The sequence below is a fragment of the Anthonomus grandis genome, chromosome 22, assembly GCF_022605725.1.
Source record: "Anthonomus grandis grandis chromosome 22, icAntGran1.3, whole genome shotgun sequence".
NCBI classification, from domain to species: domain Eukaryota; kingdom Metazoa; phylum Arthropoda; class Insecta; order Coleoptera; family Curculionidae; genus Anthonomus; species Anthonomus grandis.
Window position 1 is genome coordinate 46,193,451 of NC_065567.1, and position 19,443 is coordinate 46,212,893.

At 36.3% G+C, this 19,443-nt stretch overlaps 1 protein-coding gene across 1 annotated transcript; it reads right to left on the reverse strand.

The window, feature by feature from the left end:
• Positions 1–18,416: 18,416 nt before the first annotated feature.
• LOC126748478 (uncharacterized) lies at positions 18,417–19,188 on the reverse strand. Its single transcript, XM_050457729.1, has 2 exons — positions 18,747–19,188; positions 18,417–18,692 (listed from the first exon to the last, which is right to left on the reverse strand). The coding sequence occupies exons 1-2, from the start codon at positions 19,095–19,097 to the stop codon at positions 18,417–18,419; spliced, it is 627 nt and encodes a 208-aa protein (XP_050313686.1). The 5' UTR covers positions 19,098–19,188.
• Between the last annotated feature and the right edge of the window lie 255 nt (positions 19,189–19,443).

Genomic DNA, 19,443 nt, shown 5'->3' on the forward strand with positions numbered 1-19,443 from the left:
TTGCCGTTGCCCGTTGATTTCCGTTTCTGGAAATGTCACACGAGTCTCCATTAAAATTTACTCTGTTTAATTAAATTAATTTTGATATTAAATTACAGTCAAGTTGTGGTATAAACAATACATTATCCAGATTTAATGTAGCAACTTTTCTAGTATCGGCTAAACAGTTAATTGAACCCGAACCGACACCTTCAGTTTTTGATAATTGGCCCTTTTCTGCTAACTACACGAAACCATCCCAACTTGCGTCAAAATCCACAAAAAATCTTTTGTATTTACCATATGACTCGTTGCACCAGAGTCTATGAACCGCGAAGTAGATTTTCCATTTAAAGCCCTTGTATTTAAACACATATGCTCATATTTTTCCATATTTGTCGGTAAGTCACGGTAAAACAAGCTTCACTATTTTCTCCTTCAGTCACTACATTTGCCTTGTCCTTCTACTTTGTACTGCTTTTACTGCTTTAAACTTGTAGCAATCCCTCTTAAAGTGGCCTTTTTTCCGCAAAAGTAACACTGTCTTGCCTCCTTTCGAGAATCATTATTCCTGGAAGGGTTTGAAGTATTTCCTTTATGAAAAACCCTTAGGGCTGACTTGCCCCAGCTTGATTTGTACTCCGCCGTCTAAATTCATCTATTAATTTACCTTTCACAAATTCCAAAGTAAATTCTTCTGAATCGTCTGGTCGACTTTCTAAAGCTGTTATTAGAAAACTATAGGAGTCAGGCAAACTACCTAATAATAAACCAGCAGCAAACCGATCTTTAATGTCTTCACCCAGTGTAGCTAACTTGTTCAATATTTCCAAAAATGTGCTGATATGAACCTCCATATCACCACCTTCATCCAAGCAAAGCTTACATAACTTTTTTAAAAGAAACACTACGCTTGAAAGGGTTGATTTTTGATGGTAATCCTTAAGAGCATTCCAGGCATCATAAGCATAAGTTTTATTTCTAATATTCACAATTTGATTAGTATCGATAACCAACGCTATTGTCGATAACGGCTTATCGTTTTTTCTACTCAAAGCTCTATCTCGCTCACTCTTCTCTGGCACATTTGTTGACACAATGTCCCACAGATCTGCATTAACTAACAATATTTTTATCATAAAACACCAAGACTCATAATTTTGCCCGTTTAACTTTTCGATATTATATTTACCAGTGTCTGCCATCTTTTATTCCTTTATTAGTCCCGTTGTCCCGCTAATAATTATCCCGCGTTAACACATCTTATTATCACTAGATTACGTCATCTGGGCCCATAACCTGGTGTAGTTATATCAATAGGTACACAGGGATATTATAATAAAACATCCGCGTACAAACTTAAAACGTTTTATTAGCGTCGAAAATTATACTATTACTCTAACTGCAACTGCAACAACAACTGTGTGTCAAAAACATCGACATCTAAAAATAGAACCTAATAAATTCTTGCTATCGGTGTTGCCGCGACTACAAAGAAATATTATTTTACGGTGTGCAAATTATACACTAAGTAAACGCTTAATTCGTTGCTAATACATTTTTTATTTCCAATATTATTTATCTATATTTATTAATAAAATATAATTCGCTTTTTAAACTAACATAGTGACGTTTTACAACCAAGATTGATTGATAAGTATTGTACTTCTGTTCAGGTTAGGGAATTGATTATTGCGCATAGAGAAGTGCTTAAATTAACATATGACAACGCGCACGCATACTGTTGAGCCATTCAGTAATTTTAATTTTTTTTCTATTTTAATTTTTTTTAATATTCGATTTATTATTTATCGGCAATATGGCACCTCTGCTTTTTCAGTGATTCACCGCCTGGAGAATCAATCGTTTTTATTAGTTGACATGTAAGCGCGACAGAGTTTGGTTTTACGGAACGGCGGTGTTTTTTTAAGGGCGCGGTTTCTTTTTAGTATTTTGCCTGTTTGTCCGGCATTCACGTGTTTTTTATTAATTGTTGTCAGCTCAACTATTGTTTTTTTATCAAGCGTTCAGTGCGAATCATCTAAAAACTGTTACCATAAAGCGAATAAATGGTTGAATTACTTTTGATCTTTTATTTTCTTCGATCCGTCGTTAGTATCTCAAGACGAATAGTCTTATCCGAAGGCGACACAACATTATTGGCGATCGTGGCAGACAAATCGAAAAAGCAAAAAATAAAATAAAAAAGCCATCAAACATTTCCGACCGAACGCCACATACCACAACTAATAAAAACACCGAAACAGTACGAGTAGCACCATATTTTCCTAATTTCTGTGGTTATCGGGACCTCGTAGGTTATTAAAGAGGCACGCGTAGGGCGGCATCGTTCGGGACAAAGAATTAAATATCACCTTTAAGCCTGCATTCAAAAGAAAATGTACTTGCAGTTGTTTATTTGATATTTTATGGCAGAATCAGTGGCGGCACGCGGCTTTGACGAAGTTCAAGTTGCTCTTCAGGCGCCCTTATGATACAAATACAAAACGATTTTATTTGTCAGTCTTAAAATCAAGTTACATTTTTGTGTTCACTTATTTTATTATGACAAATAGGAGTGTCTCTCGATTAAAACAACCGTTTACCTGCACCATCAGTAAACTGTAGTACAAGTGAGACAACCCTTTTAAAGACCTTAAACAACTATTTACATTCCAGTTGCAATACATTTTAAATATTTCACAGCGTATCATTGCACTTCATCAAGAATATTTACGCAATATTACAAACTATCGAGAATTGAACAGAAACATAGTGTATTTAGATGAAACGTGGTTCGATATGCATAACGTTGTTATGTTTGGTTGGGTGAACATATCTAATAAATGTGTTCTAAATACGCCTTGTTCACGGGCAAAACGTGTAATTATTCCCCATGCAGTTGCAGAAAATGGTTTTATTCTGAATGCACTGCTTTTATCGGCAATAAACATTGTCAAATCACCGGCCGATTACCACCAACATATGACATCAGAGTTATTTGAAAAATGGTTCACAGCTTTTACCAAATATTTCACCTAACTCTGTTATCGTAATAGACAATGCTTCTTACCATTCCCGAATATTAAATAAAATACCGAATAAATAAATTTAAAGGAATTAAATTTTATAAAAACTAAAAACATTGACATTCCGGAAAAAATTTCCCACTAAAGAAGATTTACTGCAAATTATTAAAAATTATAATTTTATGAATGAGTACGTTATTGACAGTATTTCTGCAAGTCATGGATATCCTTTACTAAGACAGCCTCTCTATTATGGCGTCTTTAAACCGATTGAACGAGTCAGACGAGTCAGACTTTTCTGAATAACCAGCCAGCGATGGTAAGTTTTTAATTATTTCTTGTATTATTGTACAAAATAAAATTTTTGTGCAATTTTTACGCAAAATCGATTTTTGATTTAAGCAGATACATACATATATATTTCTGGAAAAGTAGAAAAATTTGGTCCTTTTTATTTTCAATGAGACACCCTATATTTTACATATATCAATTTTGGATTTTAAGTCAACTTCTAAGAAATTTGATGTATGATATGACATACTTTTATTCAACTGTTTTTAAGTGATAAGTTTTTTAATATTATATGATATTAAGCATAGTGGAAGAAAAATTTCCTATTTTAAGTTTTTAAGACCTGTGAAATGTCGTTAATTTTAAATAATATCAACTGTGAAAAACACTTTTTTTTAAAGATGCCAGAAACAATAAAGATCAGAAAGAAAAGTGGAGTTTGTTTAGTTTTGGCACCATAGCGTCCATAAGCTCTTAAATTCATCATTAATCTACTAATTTAAAATAATAATTGTAAAAACACCTTGAAAAACAAAAAAATATTAATATAAAATATCTTCAGATTATATTTAGTTGTATTTCAATTTTATATATGGGACGCCACTGACTACTATAAGACCTCCTGAAATAAAATGTTTTTACTTTTTCATTTTGGTCTGATTAAACTATAACAGCTTTGTAACGGTTTTTTCAAACGCGTTAGGATAAGTTTGCTATGCTTTCGTTAAACTGAGATGCTGATAGATAAACAACGGGTTGCCGTGAATTTTTTATGCAAAAGAGTTTAGTTTTGAACAGTCTATCGGGCTTTAGGCAACAAATTTAACGCATCGGGCTGCCGTGTTCTTTTAGGCAAACAAGTATGAGTTACGTACCCTTTTATTATAATATTATAAAAATATATAGCAAAAGGAAACATAAAAAAGTTTTGCGCTCTATCTTTTCAAAGAGGGCCAACTCATCAGTCAGCCTGCCAGGTAAGAACTGAAAATTCAAATTACCTACCCTCCAGCTTAAAGTTTTTGATGTAAACATAAGAGAGTGGTTGCCATTTTGGTCGCAGTTTAAAAAAATTCATGACGACGCGGACATTATTCCTGAGGATAAGATATATAAATATATAAAATACTTGCTTTATTCCAGGAAGTCGGGCAAGGCAACTCGAGAGTTTTTCCGCAACCGGTCAAAATTATTTACCAATGTTTAACTTCTCGTTTTAGCCGTGAGGATTTGCAGATTGAGGTATATATTCAGGAGTTTCCTAAATTGATTTTGAATAATGCGATTTCCCCGAATAAATTAGATATTGTTTCTCTTTATGATAGTATAGTATATAATATGCAGCCATGCTTTTCCCACTGATAGAATCGTGTTTGCCTGAGAGTTTACTGCGTGTTTGGTAACTTTCGCCGCGTATGTCAGAATTTAATTCCTTACAAACTATATTGGGGGGTTCAGTACATCCAAGCAAGGAAGAGAAGCTAAATAGTCTTATGTCAATCTTAGTCTTATGAAAGACATTTGTTAGTCAAATAGAATCTGCGCGGGGGTTATCTAAGCATACATTTATACTTTCAGATTAAGGGGTACCCACTGCTGCAGATCAGGTAATTTTAATTCAAGTGTGACAAAATGTATTTTTTGTAATAATTCATGTGAAGCCGCCGATTGTTTTAAAGCCTAATAATTATCGCTGGTTGAAAGGAAATCTGTTTTAAGTAATAAAAAAGCTTGTTTCTGCTGCTTAAAAGTCGGTCATCAAGCGCGTAAATGTAGGGTGCGTTGAAAGTGTGGTTTGTCATTAGGCTCATATGTCTCCGATATGCCCGAATTTAACAATCCAGAAGCTCCATGTGTTTTTAATAATTCAGTTATTAATACGGTATTATCCATTAGATGAGTTAATTAGTGTCAATAGTTCCAGTAGCCATGTTGACTTTGAGAATAAAATTAGAAGGAAATAATGGTAGTTGTATGGTAAGGGCCTTGAGTGACACCGGCTCACAAAAATATTATATTTTGCAGTCAACCGCCAGTTTTCTGGGACTTGTGTCTAAGCGCAGGGAGAAAATAATACATGGTCTTTTTGGAGGTTCCTTGTCCGAACAGTGTCATGAGTGTTTTGATATCAAATTGAGAAATGGTGATTTTAGTTTATCCTCTGAAGTTTTGGGCCAGTCTGTCATGTGTTCTAAGGTTCCACCCGTGTTTTATGGCGATTGGGTTATAGAATTTAATTCGCTTGGTGTTGAACTATCAGATCAATATAAGGGTAACGTTGGTAGTACACACATTGATATTCTCTTAAGTTCTGATGTAGCGGGTACATTATATACGGGAAAAAGATATGTACTTTCTAGCTGACTAGTGGGTGTTGAGACATTTATGGGTTGGACATTAATGGGAAAGGTTCCGCTATTGGAGGCTTATAGTACCTCTATGATTGATATGGCCCTTTTTACTAAGGATTTGTCATTTCCTTAGCTTTGGAAAATAGATGCTTTGGGTATCAAAGATCCGGCAGGTCGAGAGGAAGTCACGTGAAGAATTGGCCCTAGCGACTAAAGCAATGTTCTTAGAGACTGTCGACATCAATAATAAGGTTCGATTGCCATGGTTAGAGGGTCATCCACCCTTACCCAATTCTTTTGGCCTTGCTGAATCTAGGCTGCAAAATACTGTCCATAAATTAGAAAAAGATGGTTTAATGGAAGAATATGATAAGGTTTTTTAGGAGTCGTTAACTGATAATATAATTGAGGAGATGTTCGAGGAGGAACCTTTGATGTTTAATGTTCATTATTTCCCACATCGGCCAGTAGTTAAGGAGGGTAGTACTACTAGAATCAGACCTGTTTTTGATGCGTCAGCCAGGCTCCTGACTGGAAGGAAAATTTCTCCCTTAATGTTTGGACAAGGGTCCTAACATTATAGAGTTAATTCCGAATATTTTGATGAGATTTAGGTTAAATGAAATAGGGGTGGTAGATATTCGAAAAGCTTTCCTACAAATTAGTGTCAATGAAAATATCCCAAATTTTTTGCGTTTCTTGTGGCTAGATCCCGATGGCCGACAAAGAATTTTTAGATATAGGCTTGTGGTGTTCGGAGTGAGTAATAGCCCATTTTTGTTAAGGGCAACTATTGCATACCACCTTACAGAGTCGTTGAAAAGTGCACTAGTAATGGCAATTCAGCATATGGTAAAGGGACAGTTTTGAGGCTACAAAATGTCGACAATTGTATTACAAGTTTATCGGACGAAGAGGAGCTTCAAAGGCTTATTAGGGAGTCGATAGTTCTTATGAATGAAGCAAAATTTGATTTAAAAGGGTAAGAGGTTACTAGTCAGGTCTGTAATATATCTATCGGGCACTCTTATTCTGCAAATGATTTGGAATAAGCGACAGTTTGAGGGTAAATGAATCTTGTCTTAAAGGAGTAAATTAACTTATGAACAAACCCATTAGTAAGAAAATAATGCTTTCTTTAGCCCAGAAATATTCGATCCTATAGGTTTTACAGCCTCTTTCACGTTGTTACCTAGGTTGTTGTCAAAGACATGGGAGAAAAAATTAACATGGGATGCCTCAGTAGATGCTGATATCGAGACTGAGTTTCGTCATTGGTTAAGCGAATTGCATGTTTTACTAGAGATTAAAATACCAAGATGGATTTACAGAGACATGTTTTTTTGCCTAATTTTGGCCAGGGAAGTTTTCACGTTTTTTGCGAAGCGAGTAAAGATGCTTATGCTGCAGCAGTCATGTTCTTTAGAGGTGTTGTAGAGGGTAAAGTTTTCATCATTACTAGCAGCTAAGCCTAGGATATCTCCTCTTAAAAAGATTTCAATTCCGCGTTTAGAGCTTTTAGCACCTTTAATTGGAGCTAGGTTGTTTGCCTCTTTAAAGGCAGATCTTTATGAATCAGGAATTTCAGTTTATTTTTGGAGCGATTCGTTTACCGTATTGAGTTGGATACAATGTAAGCACAATTGCCGTACATTTGTAAGTAATCGAGTCAAGGAAATAGTAGACGATATATACCTAGCATCGATCATAAACCTGAGACCACTTACTTATGTATCTAACGATTCTGGAGAACTTGCTCCTTTGACGCCTATGATGTTCTTAAGAGAGCAAATTGGTGTTTGAATTCCGGATTGCGATAATATCGATGATAAATTCCTATGTAAACGGATTCAGCACATGCAGAAACTTCGAAATGATATGAGATAAAGGTTCAGAACAGAATAGGAGTTAAAGTCATGGAGTTGCAGCAAATCTGGCAGGTAAGTTTCTGTAGGACAGATTGTGCTTATAAAAAATTATGTTGATAAGCATCTTCAAGGGCCACTAAACGCTGGTCAAATTCGCTTGGTGAAAGTTAATATGGCCAAAGGTTCTTTGTTAAGACCGATCCAAAGGTTATATCCTCTAGAATATGGACTGGATAGATTCGTGGTCGAAGGTGGTGACTTTTGTGTAAGTCCTTCTTTAAGAAAACAGGATATCGATGTGGAAGAACATTACCCTGTGTTAAGACAATAAAAAAGAGTGTTCGGGAGTGAAAAGCAAAGAATCCATATCTAAATCGAGTGTGACGCGTAGTAGGCGTAAAACTAAAGTGCCTAGTAGGTACTTATATGTAGAAAATTTATTTTTGTAAAGGATTTGAATGTGTTATTTTGTAAGTTACTTCTTGGTATTAACGTGACTCAGGTGGGAGTATGTTGAGCCTAAGTTGTATGTTGAGCCAGGAACGGCGGTATTTTTTGAGGGCGCGGTTTCTTTTTAGTATTTTGCCTGTTTATCCGACGTTCACATGTTTTTCGTTAATTAGTTGTCAGCTCAACTGTTGTTTTTTGTCAAGCGTTCAGTGCGAATCATCTACAAAATGTTACCATAAAGTGAATAAATTTGAATAACTTTTGGCCTTTGATTTTCTTCGAACCGTCGTTAGTACGTTAAGACGGGTAGTCTTATCAGAAGGCGACACGACGGATACATTTCGAGTACTCTGCTACTCGCCTGCTACGTTTTTTTTCAGTACGGCATTTGTAAACATCTGACTTTGATGGGGGGCAACTGCACTACTTGTAACAAAATTATTGCGAAATATTATGGGAATGTTTAGGCTTTTCTTATGCAGGTTTTACATAAATCAGTGTATAACCCCTATAGTAAACTCAATCGTAATCTCAAAATGGTTATTATGCTGTATCTTACATAATGAAAATTAAAGCGTTTTTCTAATAATAATAAAACATAAACTCTGATAAAAGTTGAATAATTTAAACACTATACAAAAATAAAATTAAAACTGTTAAAAATAAACTAAACAAAGATTAATTTTGTATATAAAGAGCTCAAACAAACTTTTTCCCTTGGCTAATCAATAAGTGAACCGGCGCATTGAATTGGCGCATTCAAAAATTTTCTCTAGCAAGTCCTCTAAAGTGGTTGGACTACTAAATTCGTGTTTGAAAATAGTCTCCTTAAGATAACCGTAAAGATAAAAGTCATTGAGGGATAAATCTGGAGATCTAGGAAGCCAATAATTATCGCCAGTCCTATTAATAAGACGGTTGGGGAAAGTATTTGTTAATTTTTTTCCCATAACTGTATTATGAGCTGGACCGCTGTTTTACTAGTTAGTAAGTTTAGCTAGTTAGTATAGCTCTTACTACTTAGTAACGTCAGTTTTATTCCTTTTTTGGGTTACATGAAATTTTCATCTGCCCGAAAGATATTTTAAGAAATATTTAACTGCCTGGAATAAATAAAATATTTTTCCAAAATATCGCTCCAGAATATATATCCACTTATCAGAATTTTATTTAATACTTTCAGGTATTTGACATCATTTTAGTTCCTTCTTTGGCTGCCTAAAATAGGAAAATATTTAAAAAAAATCTTCAACTATCTGGAATAAATTAAAGATTGGTCCCTGCCGTCTCTCCCATTTATTAGTATTTCGCAAATTCGGACTTTTCGAAAAGCGCTAATTGTCTCATCAAGGGTGAGTCAAGGATAAGTTTTTTGTAGCTCTGAAACATATCTAAGTATCCTGTAAATTGAAATCTACCTCCTTAATTACGAAATCAAAATGTCGCTGTATTCTTTTAAAATTAGTCTATTCAACTCAGACAATTCAATACGTTGTCATTTATGTCTTTATGTCTGTTTATTATTTTTATTGTTATAGATAGTTTAAAAAATTAATCAATTTTATGAAGTTGAATTTCATGTTTGTGTTTTTTAAAATTTATTACATACTTATGGATATATGCACTATCTGCATTTCTTGACTATACTTGTTTAAAAAATATTGCGACTTCTTTTAAAAACAAAAAAAAAAATAGATCCAACCGAATCGACGATACGAGATGTATAATAAAAAAACTTGCTCAAATGGACAGCGACATGGTGCCCGTTGCCATAGCGACCACAGATCTACTCACGTGGCTGACGAGCTTCGCGTGACGTTACATTGGTTGCATTCGATTCGAGACCCCGTGGAAGTAAAGTTTAGCTACCACCAACGCCGGCAACGTTGAGTCTCCGTTTGTACTATTGCGGAGATACTCAAAATTTCTTTCTGATAAATCTCGCTAATGAGAGGTTAATTTTGTAGGTTATGAGGGGAGTTGAATAGTTTAGCTTGTTTATTTTCATTTTTATTGGATTTAATATTTTTAGGTTTATTAAAAAAAAATAGTGAGATTCTAGTAGGCTGGCAGTTTCTGGCTAAGATAGAAACCAACTTCGAAGCTAACGAGGGTAGCCAATAACAAGAAATAGTAGTAGTAGTAATGGTGGGGGGGGGCTAAAACTGGACCCCTGAAACCCCGTCATCACCGCTGACCACCCTCTCCAATCGCCCTAAGTAGGCGACCCGTCCTACTAATAAAGAGTGCTAGTGCGACCTCTTTATTGTTTATTGCTCTCTCTGCTTTTTTAACTACGGCGTGTAGAGCAGTTTTAGTAAACCCCCCTTTTGTCTACGCGTGTTGAATTTTATGCAGTGGATTTGCCTTCAGAATCACCTTTGTTAAATGTTTATCGATGATCCTTCCTAAAGTTTTCATTAGACAGGACGTTAAACTGATGGGCCTGTAAGACTTGGCCAGGCTGTAGTCCTTTTTGCCCGCTTTGGGGCTAAAGACCACATTCGCTGCCCTCCATGCCTTCGGTATATATCCCATTGCTACGCTAGCCCAGAAGATATCCTTTATTTGAGGAAGGATTAAATCCAGGCCCGACTGCAGCATCTTTGGGATTATTATATCTGGCCTAGCTGCCTTGTATGAACAGAATTCCTTCACTGCCCATTTCATAGCGCTATCGGTCACTATTTCTCCAGTCAATCCCTAATAAGACTCCTGATGGTTCTCGACCGGTTCCGTAACCGAATCGCCCTCTTCTGGGAAGTGAGTCTCGAGGAGATGTTTTAGTGTCTCCTCTGTAGTGCTTGTCCAGCGGTCTCCTACCTTTAGAGAGCCTATTTCACGTCTCCTATCTGAGCTGAGACGTTTAACTAGTCTAGCGGAATCAGACATCATTTCCAACCTTTGCCAGCTAGCTCTTTTGTTTCTTTTCACCTCTGTCTTAAAGCGCTTTTTAACCTCTTTATACTCATTTCAAGCCTCTTGAGATCCTCCCGAAAGTGCACGGTGGTGAGCCCTCCTAGCCTCCCTTATGAGTTTATAGACGGCCTCGTTCCCCCTTGGAACCTTACGGGCACCTTCTTTTCTGAGAGGATATGCTTACCCATGTCTCTAGGTCAGTGGTAGGCAAACTTTTTTAATGGACCCAAACATTGTCATAATTTTCTGGGCGTAAGCAATCATCTTTGGGAATTCAGCTTTCGGCAGTGCTCTATAAAAATCTAGTTTTGTATAATTTAAGAACAATTGTTTTAAATGGGTTCTACACTGCATTTCAATAATTTCGAAGTGCAATTCTGGAGGATTTGCAATACATTTTGCGGAACTACATTAAACGGCATCAAGAAAATATCTAACGATAATTAGATGTTCTTAAAATCTTGAAACCTAGATTCAATTTTTTTGCGAAATTTTTTGTGTGAAGAAAAACGCCTGACTGAATTCTTTTAGTTTGTTCTCACTCACAGGTGATATGATTTTAAAGGCGGAAAGTAAGTTATCATTATATGAGTTATCGTTATAATCATTCTTCGCCACACTACACGTGTAAATTGGTTCTTTCCTTTTTTCCATCTGCGTCGACTCCAACCAGAAATTCGTCATAAACTGGTCTAATGAAGACTAATAAATGTGCAGTATCACTTCTATCCGTACCTTCATCTGTCGTCACGAAAAAATAAGTTTTTTATACGCTGCTTAAATTGAGTCGACAAATTAAATGCAATGGCATCAATTCGCGTTGTTACCGTTTTTTGCAATAAGCTGACAGACTCAAACTCTTTTGCTCATACTCACAATACAGAGTATGGTTTGTTACATTTAGCTATTTTATAAGCCATAACATATCCAGCCAGTGTAGAAGCCTTTTGAGTAATGTTTTGCTTTATAAACATAATCTGTTGAGCAGATAGCAGAATAATGTTTTTAATAAGATTTCCGCATTATCTTTTTTTGTGTGTCATCAAAGCACATCGGAATCGGCTTTTCTTTTTTATACTTCATTATCTTAAAAGTATGCTTATTTTAAAAAAAAATGAATGTAAAGAGTTACGCGAACAAACGAGAACAAGAGATAAAATTAACATAAAAGCTGGCGTCTGAGTTCACTTTTTACATTTCACCACACTTTGAGCCCCTTATTACGCAACACATGAACTACACAGCTATAATATATAGTTTTAATTATAGTTTAACTTTACCTATAGGCTATACATTTATTATTCTATTAAGTTGAATTTACTTTAAACTTTTCGACCTTTAAAATGTAATTGTAGCGGGCCATATATATGTCCATGGACCCTCGAGGGGTCGGATTAAATACTTTTGCGGGCCGGAGTTGGCCCGCGGACTATACTGACCATGACTGCTCTAAGTCTTCTCTGGTTAGTGTCGGCATGCCTGAGATCTTAGACTCTTCTGCCAGACCTTCGGCTGCAAATCACAAAAGTAGGTTCTGCACCCTTGTTCGCGACATCGAGGTTTTCCGACATCAGATATTCGAGAAGCACAATACCTGTATTGGTTTGGGCATGCAGATGTTTAGGCCAGATGCCCCTAGCCCTCTGGTTTGTTCCCTAAAGGACGAGAAGACTGGAGTGAGGAAATATATCTCCTATGCTTGCCCCAAGGATCACGCTGGAACCGATCTACGGGACCAAGTTTATTCTCGGTTCTCTGTCACACTTCCGTTGTCATGTTTCGTATTTAGTTAAATGTTGATTTTTATTTAAATTTGCCAGGCGGGCGTTGAGCACTAGGCTACTGCGCAAACGCAAGTCCGAGAATAGCATTGTGGGGATAGGGAAGTTACCACACCGGATATCGCCAAGGGAGCACAGGTAAGATATCTCTTCTCCCTCTAGTCTTCTTGGCCAATAATCGCCAGGGTCAGGCTTGGGCGATTTACGGGACTATAAAAAAGCTTATAGTCCTCGATATGTAGATGACGGTTAAAGAGAGAAATTATCTCCTCAAGACTAGACGGACTGTCAAGCATCTGATATGTCATAAAATACAGCCATTTTACATTGTTCTTTAGTTTGAAGACGCTCTCCTTTTACTTCTATCGAAAAAATAAGTTTTATTAAATTATCAAGTTTTGTGAGAAATCTCAAATAGATAAAGAAAAATTTCTAAAAAAGCAATGAATTATATTGTTTTAAAAGAACTAAGAAATAAACAGTAAAAACTTACTAATATGAATCAATAATATTAATATGAATTATTAATATGAATAACAATCGAACATTGCATTTATGTAAGTAGTTAGTGCAATTAACTTTTTTGTGAAAATGGCCAGTGTAAATGTAAACAAAGTAAAAAATTAATTCTAAGAAAACGAAGCTGTTGTGTTAAATCAATATGTTTAATAGTTGGGTTCAGATTCTTAAGCCTTGGAACCATGAAAATCTCAGTAATAAACAATTCTATTTGAAATTCTATGTATGTGAACATTATTTTACTCCTCATTCATTAATACGAAATCTATGGAGGGGCCTTAAAGCAGATGCCATACCTTCGGTTAACCTACCAGGCTTAATACAAGGTAACCAGTAGCAGGAAAAAGTATTGTTATTTATTGTTTTAATTAACTTAGGTAACCTTAACCTTAATACAATATTTTATTATTTCGATAGTTGTTTTTGCTTGTATAGAGAGAGAATGTTGCTTGTATATTATTTGCAGTGCTTATTTTTAGATTGTATTTTTCTTCCAGTTTTTGTGACTTTGGCGATATGTTGCCCATAATTAATTTAGATAAGATATTAGCTGCTGAAGAGGCGGAGCGGTTGGAGGACTTTAGAAGAGCAGTATTGCAAATTGGGAGAGATGTCAGATGTGGGAAGAAAGTAGTCCTTTCTCTATCAAGAACACACGACTTAAGCGGCTATTTAGAATAAGCAAAGAAATTATTTGATGTAGCAACATGTACCTCTCTTCAAAGCGATCTAATAAGTCGCGTTTTGGCGATATTTATCGAGCACAGAGCTCGGGACGTGTTGAATCGAATCAATCAGTGGAATTCCATATGACACAGAGTCCCGCTGCAGAGGTTTAATTAATAATTTTTTATTCGCTGTTTAATTAATAATTTAGCTTTATCATAGTAAAAAATATTATACTTAACTTAGTAATGTGTCTCTTAGACTGACACCTCTGTTGTATGGCCAAATGATAAATCAATAAAATAGAATCTTTTTATTTCTTTGAGTCCAAGATGAAGGACATTCCATTTAAAAATGTCTTTTCAGACCACGATTATAAAGAACTATCTGCTTTTGATCACAAAGAGCAGCCGACAACAGAAATGCTGATGGATTGGAAGTTGAAAACTGCACCCAGGCCTTTAGTAATACCATAAGATCCTAGATGGACAATATGGCAAAATAAAGTAAGATTTAATTTTTTTTAATGATTTTACAAATGAATACTTGATTAACTTCACTAATAATGTAGGGATTTTTATTAATTCTCTAGGGATATTGTTAAATGAGAGTCTAGGTAAGTATATGAATAGATATAATCAGATAAATATACGGATATAATGGTAGAATTGGTGATCTCATACAAATTAATGAATGGACTTCTACAGCTGGGCCATAAACAATATTGCAGTTCACGACAATACAACTTAGGCACTCGTTACAAGTACGTCTTAATTATGACTTGACTAAAAACAAACGTCTTTACAACAACTTTAACTTCTTAACTGGACAACACACTAGCTCGTCTTTATGCCTTTTAAATAAACAACATGGCTATTTGTTCATCTATTAACAGTGATAGATTCGTCTTACATCACACCTTTAATTCGTTAAAAGTTATTTTTAAACGTCTTATTGTTAGCAGAGCGTCTTACTCCACTCAACCCAAGTCAACTAAATATTATACGTCGCTCGTCGTTTATGATTAAAACAAAAAACCCCCCGATGACGTCAAGCCTTCCAACTACTAGTGGTAGCAACGACAACACTCGGCAATTAAACTACTAGTTAAATTGCCCAGTGAAACTCAATATGCAGCAGAATTTATCTTGGAGCAAAAGAACACTAAAGCCGGGGTCCCACGGCGCGTGGAATGGCAATTCTGGGTTGAGGGTTGAGTGTCACGGTTGGCGCGGCAAAATGCGGTCGGACCATTCTTACGGCGCGTGTAGGATCGCGGTTTCAGGCGTGGACACTCAGCGGTGGTAGTCTGTTGTAGGTCGGCAGTGTTAAGCAAGCAGGCGGTTAAAAATTTAAATAGTTTAATTGTACAAAAAAAAATGAATCGCGAGCGAATGCATATCGTTGCTGCATCCTATTATTATATGCTAGGAATTTACAGTATGGCCAGAGGACAAATAAAGCGAAAACAAAAAAGATGATGGAGAGTTTCTTTGTACAAAAATCGAGAAAGGTAAGGAAGTACATTCAATTCTTTTTAGGCTTGGAATATGCAGTCATAAAAATAAGCTTTCTAATAATTTGTAAAATTTTAATGTTTTTTCAATAAACATTATAGTTTATTTAGGACTTCACAGCCCTTTTTATCAGTCACTGAAATATTTTTCATTTCTTAGTATTAAACATTTTTTGGGATGTAGTTTTTTTTACATTTTAAGTATTTAATGTAAATTGCTGATAAATAAATGCACTTTTATTTATTTATTTTTAGTTTATTTTTAATGATTTGTAGGTACAGTGCCACAAATATGTTGGAAGATTTACGCCAAGAACCCTCAGGCTATTTCGAAAACTTTTGTCGAATATCAGCCACTGATTTTGAAAATTTATTAAATAAAATAGAGCCTGTAATCGCTAAAAATTATACCAACATAAGAGACAGTATACCAGTACAAGAAAGGTTGGCGATCACACTAAGGTTTTTAGCTACTGGAGACAGTTTTAAGAGCCTTTCATACTTGTTCAAGTTTTCACCTCAAACCGTTTCTCGATGTGTTGGAGATGTTTGCAGAGCACTAATACATGAATTATAATACGAAATAAAAGTAATGTGATTTATTCATATAAAAGTAAAAATATTAACAACACATATTCTTCAAAATTGTCAATGAAAGAGTTCTTTAAAGTGACATTTCACAATCAGTAGTCTTCATACAGTTCGTTATGCAAAAATTCAGACGCATCATGTACAGTCACCTTTTCACTTGAGTAGTTTGAAAAGTATTGACTTGTTGCAGCGGATGTCGAAGGTAATGTAGTTGTTGAATGTTGTGAGTAATTTGCAGTAGATGGTGACAACAAGGTCAATACGGTGGGTTGAATGTGAACTTGTTGGGCTGCAGAGGGTAAGGTAGCTGTTGAATGTTGTGAGCAATTCGTGACCGGTGGTGACGACAAGGGCAATGCAGTAGGTTGAATGTGAACTTGTTGGTCCGAGGGTAATGTTTTTGGAAAATGTTGTTCAGACAATATCGGCGCAAGAGGTGAAGGGGAAGATGAATTTGTATTGCAAGAATAATGGTTTGAAAGCACTGAGTGGTGTGATGAAGCGGATGATGCAGGTCGGCTTAATGTGTGTTGAACAAACGGTTCAAAATTAGCTCGCTGATATTGACTGGAGTTGTGAAAAAAAGAAGCTGTGGACTGAACTGGAACATTTTGACTATTTACGTGGCAAAAATGCTGTTTAGGACCTTCATTGTATCTGTGTTTTAAGTGATAAACTAACAAGTCAATCTCAATCATTGCCACTTCTCTGGTATCTGGATCAAGGGCCCTCAATTTTGTAGCAATGAGTTCTCCATATAAGGAACACTGATCATGAGGGGACATCTGTGTATCTGTAACATTTTTAAAGACTTTATAAGCTTCGTTCATCTTTTCCGTAATATCTGGTGGGAGGTGATTTTTTCTTTTTAAATTCTTCGCTTTTGGAGGTCTCAACTGGCTTCCATTTGCAATTTCAGTGGTAATCACTTCCCCCGACTCTTTTTCGTTAGCATTCTGATTTTCTTCTGTACGTCCTTCACCTTCTAAGTTCTGAAATAATAGGAATAAATATTAGAAACCATGGTCACAAAGAGTATATAGTTTATTCCTAATTTAAATAGATCTATGTTGGCTATGGAATGCATTTTCAATATTGGTTGACGAAAATTTTATGTACTTATATCGTTACTTATAAAAAAAAAATAAAATATGTGTTTGGTTTCAGCTTCCCGAAACTGCAAATGAATGGCGTAAGATTGCCGAAGAATTTAAAAACAGGTGGAACTTTCCCCATTGTCTGGGAGCCATAGACGGAAGACACATAATCATTGAGTCACCCCTTCATAGTGGAACAGAATTTTATAAGTATAAAGGTACTTTCAGTGTAGTACTTATGGCTGTTGTTAATGCTAACTACAAATTTACATACGTCGATATCGGATGTCAAGGTCGCATTAGTGATAGTGGTGTGTTTCGAAACACGAATTTCTATGATACACTTAGCAAAGATCAGTTAATGCTTCCTGCAGATGAACCATTAACCAACGAAGACGTACCTTTACCATACATATTTGTAGGGGATGATGCGTTTGCTCTAACAACTCGTATGTTAAAGCCATATCCAGGGGTGTACAACAAAGGTAGCATAGAAAGGGTGTTTAATTATCGGCTTTCCCGAGCACGTAGAGTTGTTGAAAATGTTTTTGGCATACTCTCATCCGTGTTCAGAAATTTTCGGAAGCCGATGTTACTCGAACCTTCGCGGGTAACTGAAATTACGATGACATGTGTTTTACTTCATAACTTTTTACGCAAAAGTCAAATATCCAAATTAAGGTATATGCCACCTGAGTGTCTTGATTCTGAAGATAAATGCTTGTTTACTCCTGGCACTTGGAGAAATGAACAAAACATGACTTCCATTCTGCCGTTAAAAAAAGTTGCAAAAAAGCCAGCACAGGACGGAAAAATTATAAGACAGTCTTACGCTCAATATTTTTCAACGGAAGGAGCTGTAGCTTGGCAAAATAATGTGTAGGAAGTTTAATTTTATATATTAACCTAGTTAGAGTAAGTGATTAAGTTCTGTTTACGTATTTATCCAGTTTACTGTTTCTTTTAAATTTAAATATGAAGTGTTTCTTATTTTTATAATTTTTTTATATATTATGTGTGCCACAAAGGGGAAACTTTGCTGTTTTTTGTTATTAGGGGTCCCAACTGAGAGTGACCCATTTTAAATGCTTAAAACTTTTAAACTAGGATTGCCAGCCATTCGAGGTTTACGCCATTTTACTTTATTTTTACCTTTTTACTTGTCTTGAATTTTTTAAAGGGTAGAAAATTTGTTTGACATTGATACAGTGGGAATACAAAAATTACTGTTATTTAACACTTTTTTCACTTCCGGGGAAATTTTTTAAAATTAAGGACGAAATCTTATTTTTGTCGTTATAATTGACTTGGTTTTTGTATAAAAAAAGATTTACACACATTTTGTGCTCTTGTGCTTTTTTAACTAATGAATAGATGAATAGGGAGACAGGCAGAGGGCCCACCTATGTGCGCTTTGGCCTGTCTCATACCAGGGGACTCGGTCCATCTTTGGTGGATCCACTTGTCCAGCAGACCCTTCATTGACGCGACCGCAACGCATTTGGCGATACCAACTATGGGTTCCGGCCCCATCGGCACATTCGCGGATCCCAGTCTGGCAAGAGAGTCCGCTTCCTCATTACCTGCATGGCCTGCGTGGCCAGGTATCCAGACGAGCTGGACCCTGCATCCAACCTGTGCCAGTTTTTTCAGGACTTTTATGCACTCTAGTACAAGCTTGGAGCTTACCTTTGCGGCCGTGATAGCCTTAATGGCAGTTCTGCTGTCCGAGCATATTGATACAACTGTATTGCGGTGTCCGCTGCTTAGAATTTTTTGTCCGCATTTTAATACAGCGAATACTTCGGCCTGGAAGACAGTGGCGTGCTCCCCCAGCGAGTATGCCCTACTGGTATGTGGGATCCCACCAATAAGCCCTGATCCAGCTCTGTTATTCATTCTGGAGCCATCTGTGTACCAGATGGTCCCCCTATTTAGCAATGCAGGTCTGTTGGAATGCTGCCACTCCTCTCTGCCTGCAATGTGCGTCACGAATCCCTCGCAGTCCACAGTCACTGGAGCCATGCAGTCACTGCCCATCAGAAGGAGAGGACATTCCTGTATGGCCCGTGACCAAATTTTTACGTGACCGGTCTTGCCAGCACGTAATTCGCCGAGGACGTATAGCCTGTACGCAGTCCTCATTGCCTCGAATTTCACAACGAGGTCCAGAGGCGGAAGGCTCAGCAGAGTCTCAAGCATCGCGCCGACCGAAGATCGCCAAGCCTGCCCTATTCAACGGAGTGTGAACTGGCAAGTTTGGCGCGGGAACTGGTACTCTACGCGCCGTTGGATTCCGGCTTAATAGTGAATTGAGTAAGGGGTAATTTCTTGGTGATTTTATAAAATTCTTATTGTATTTTTACATTTACTATAGCCTTTTGCC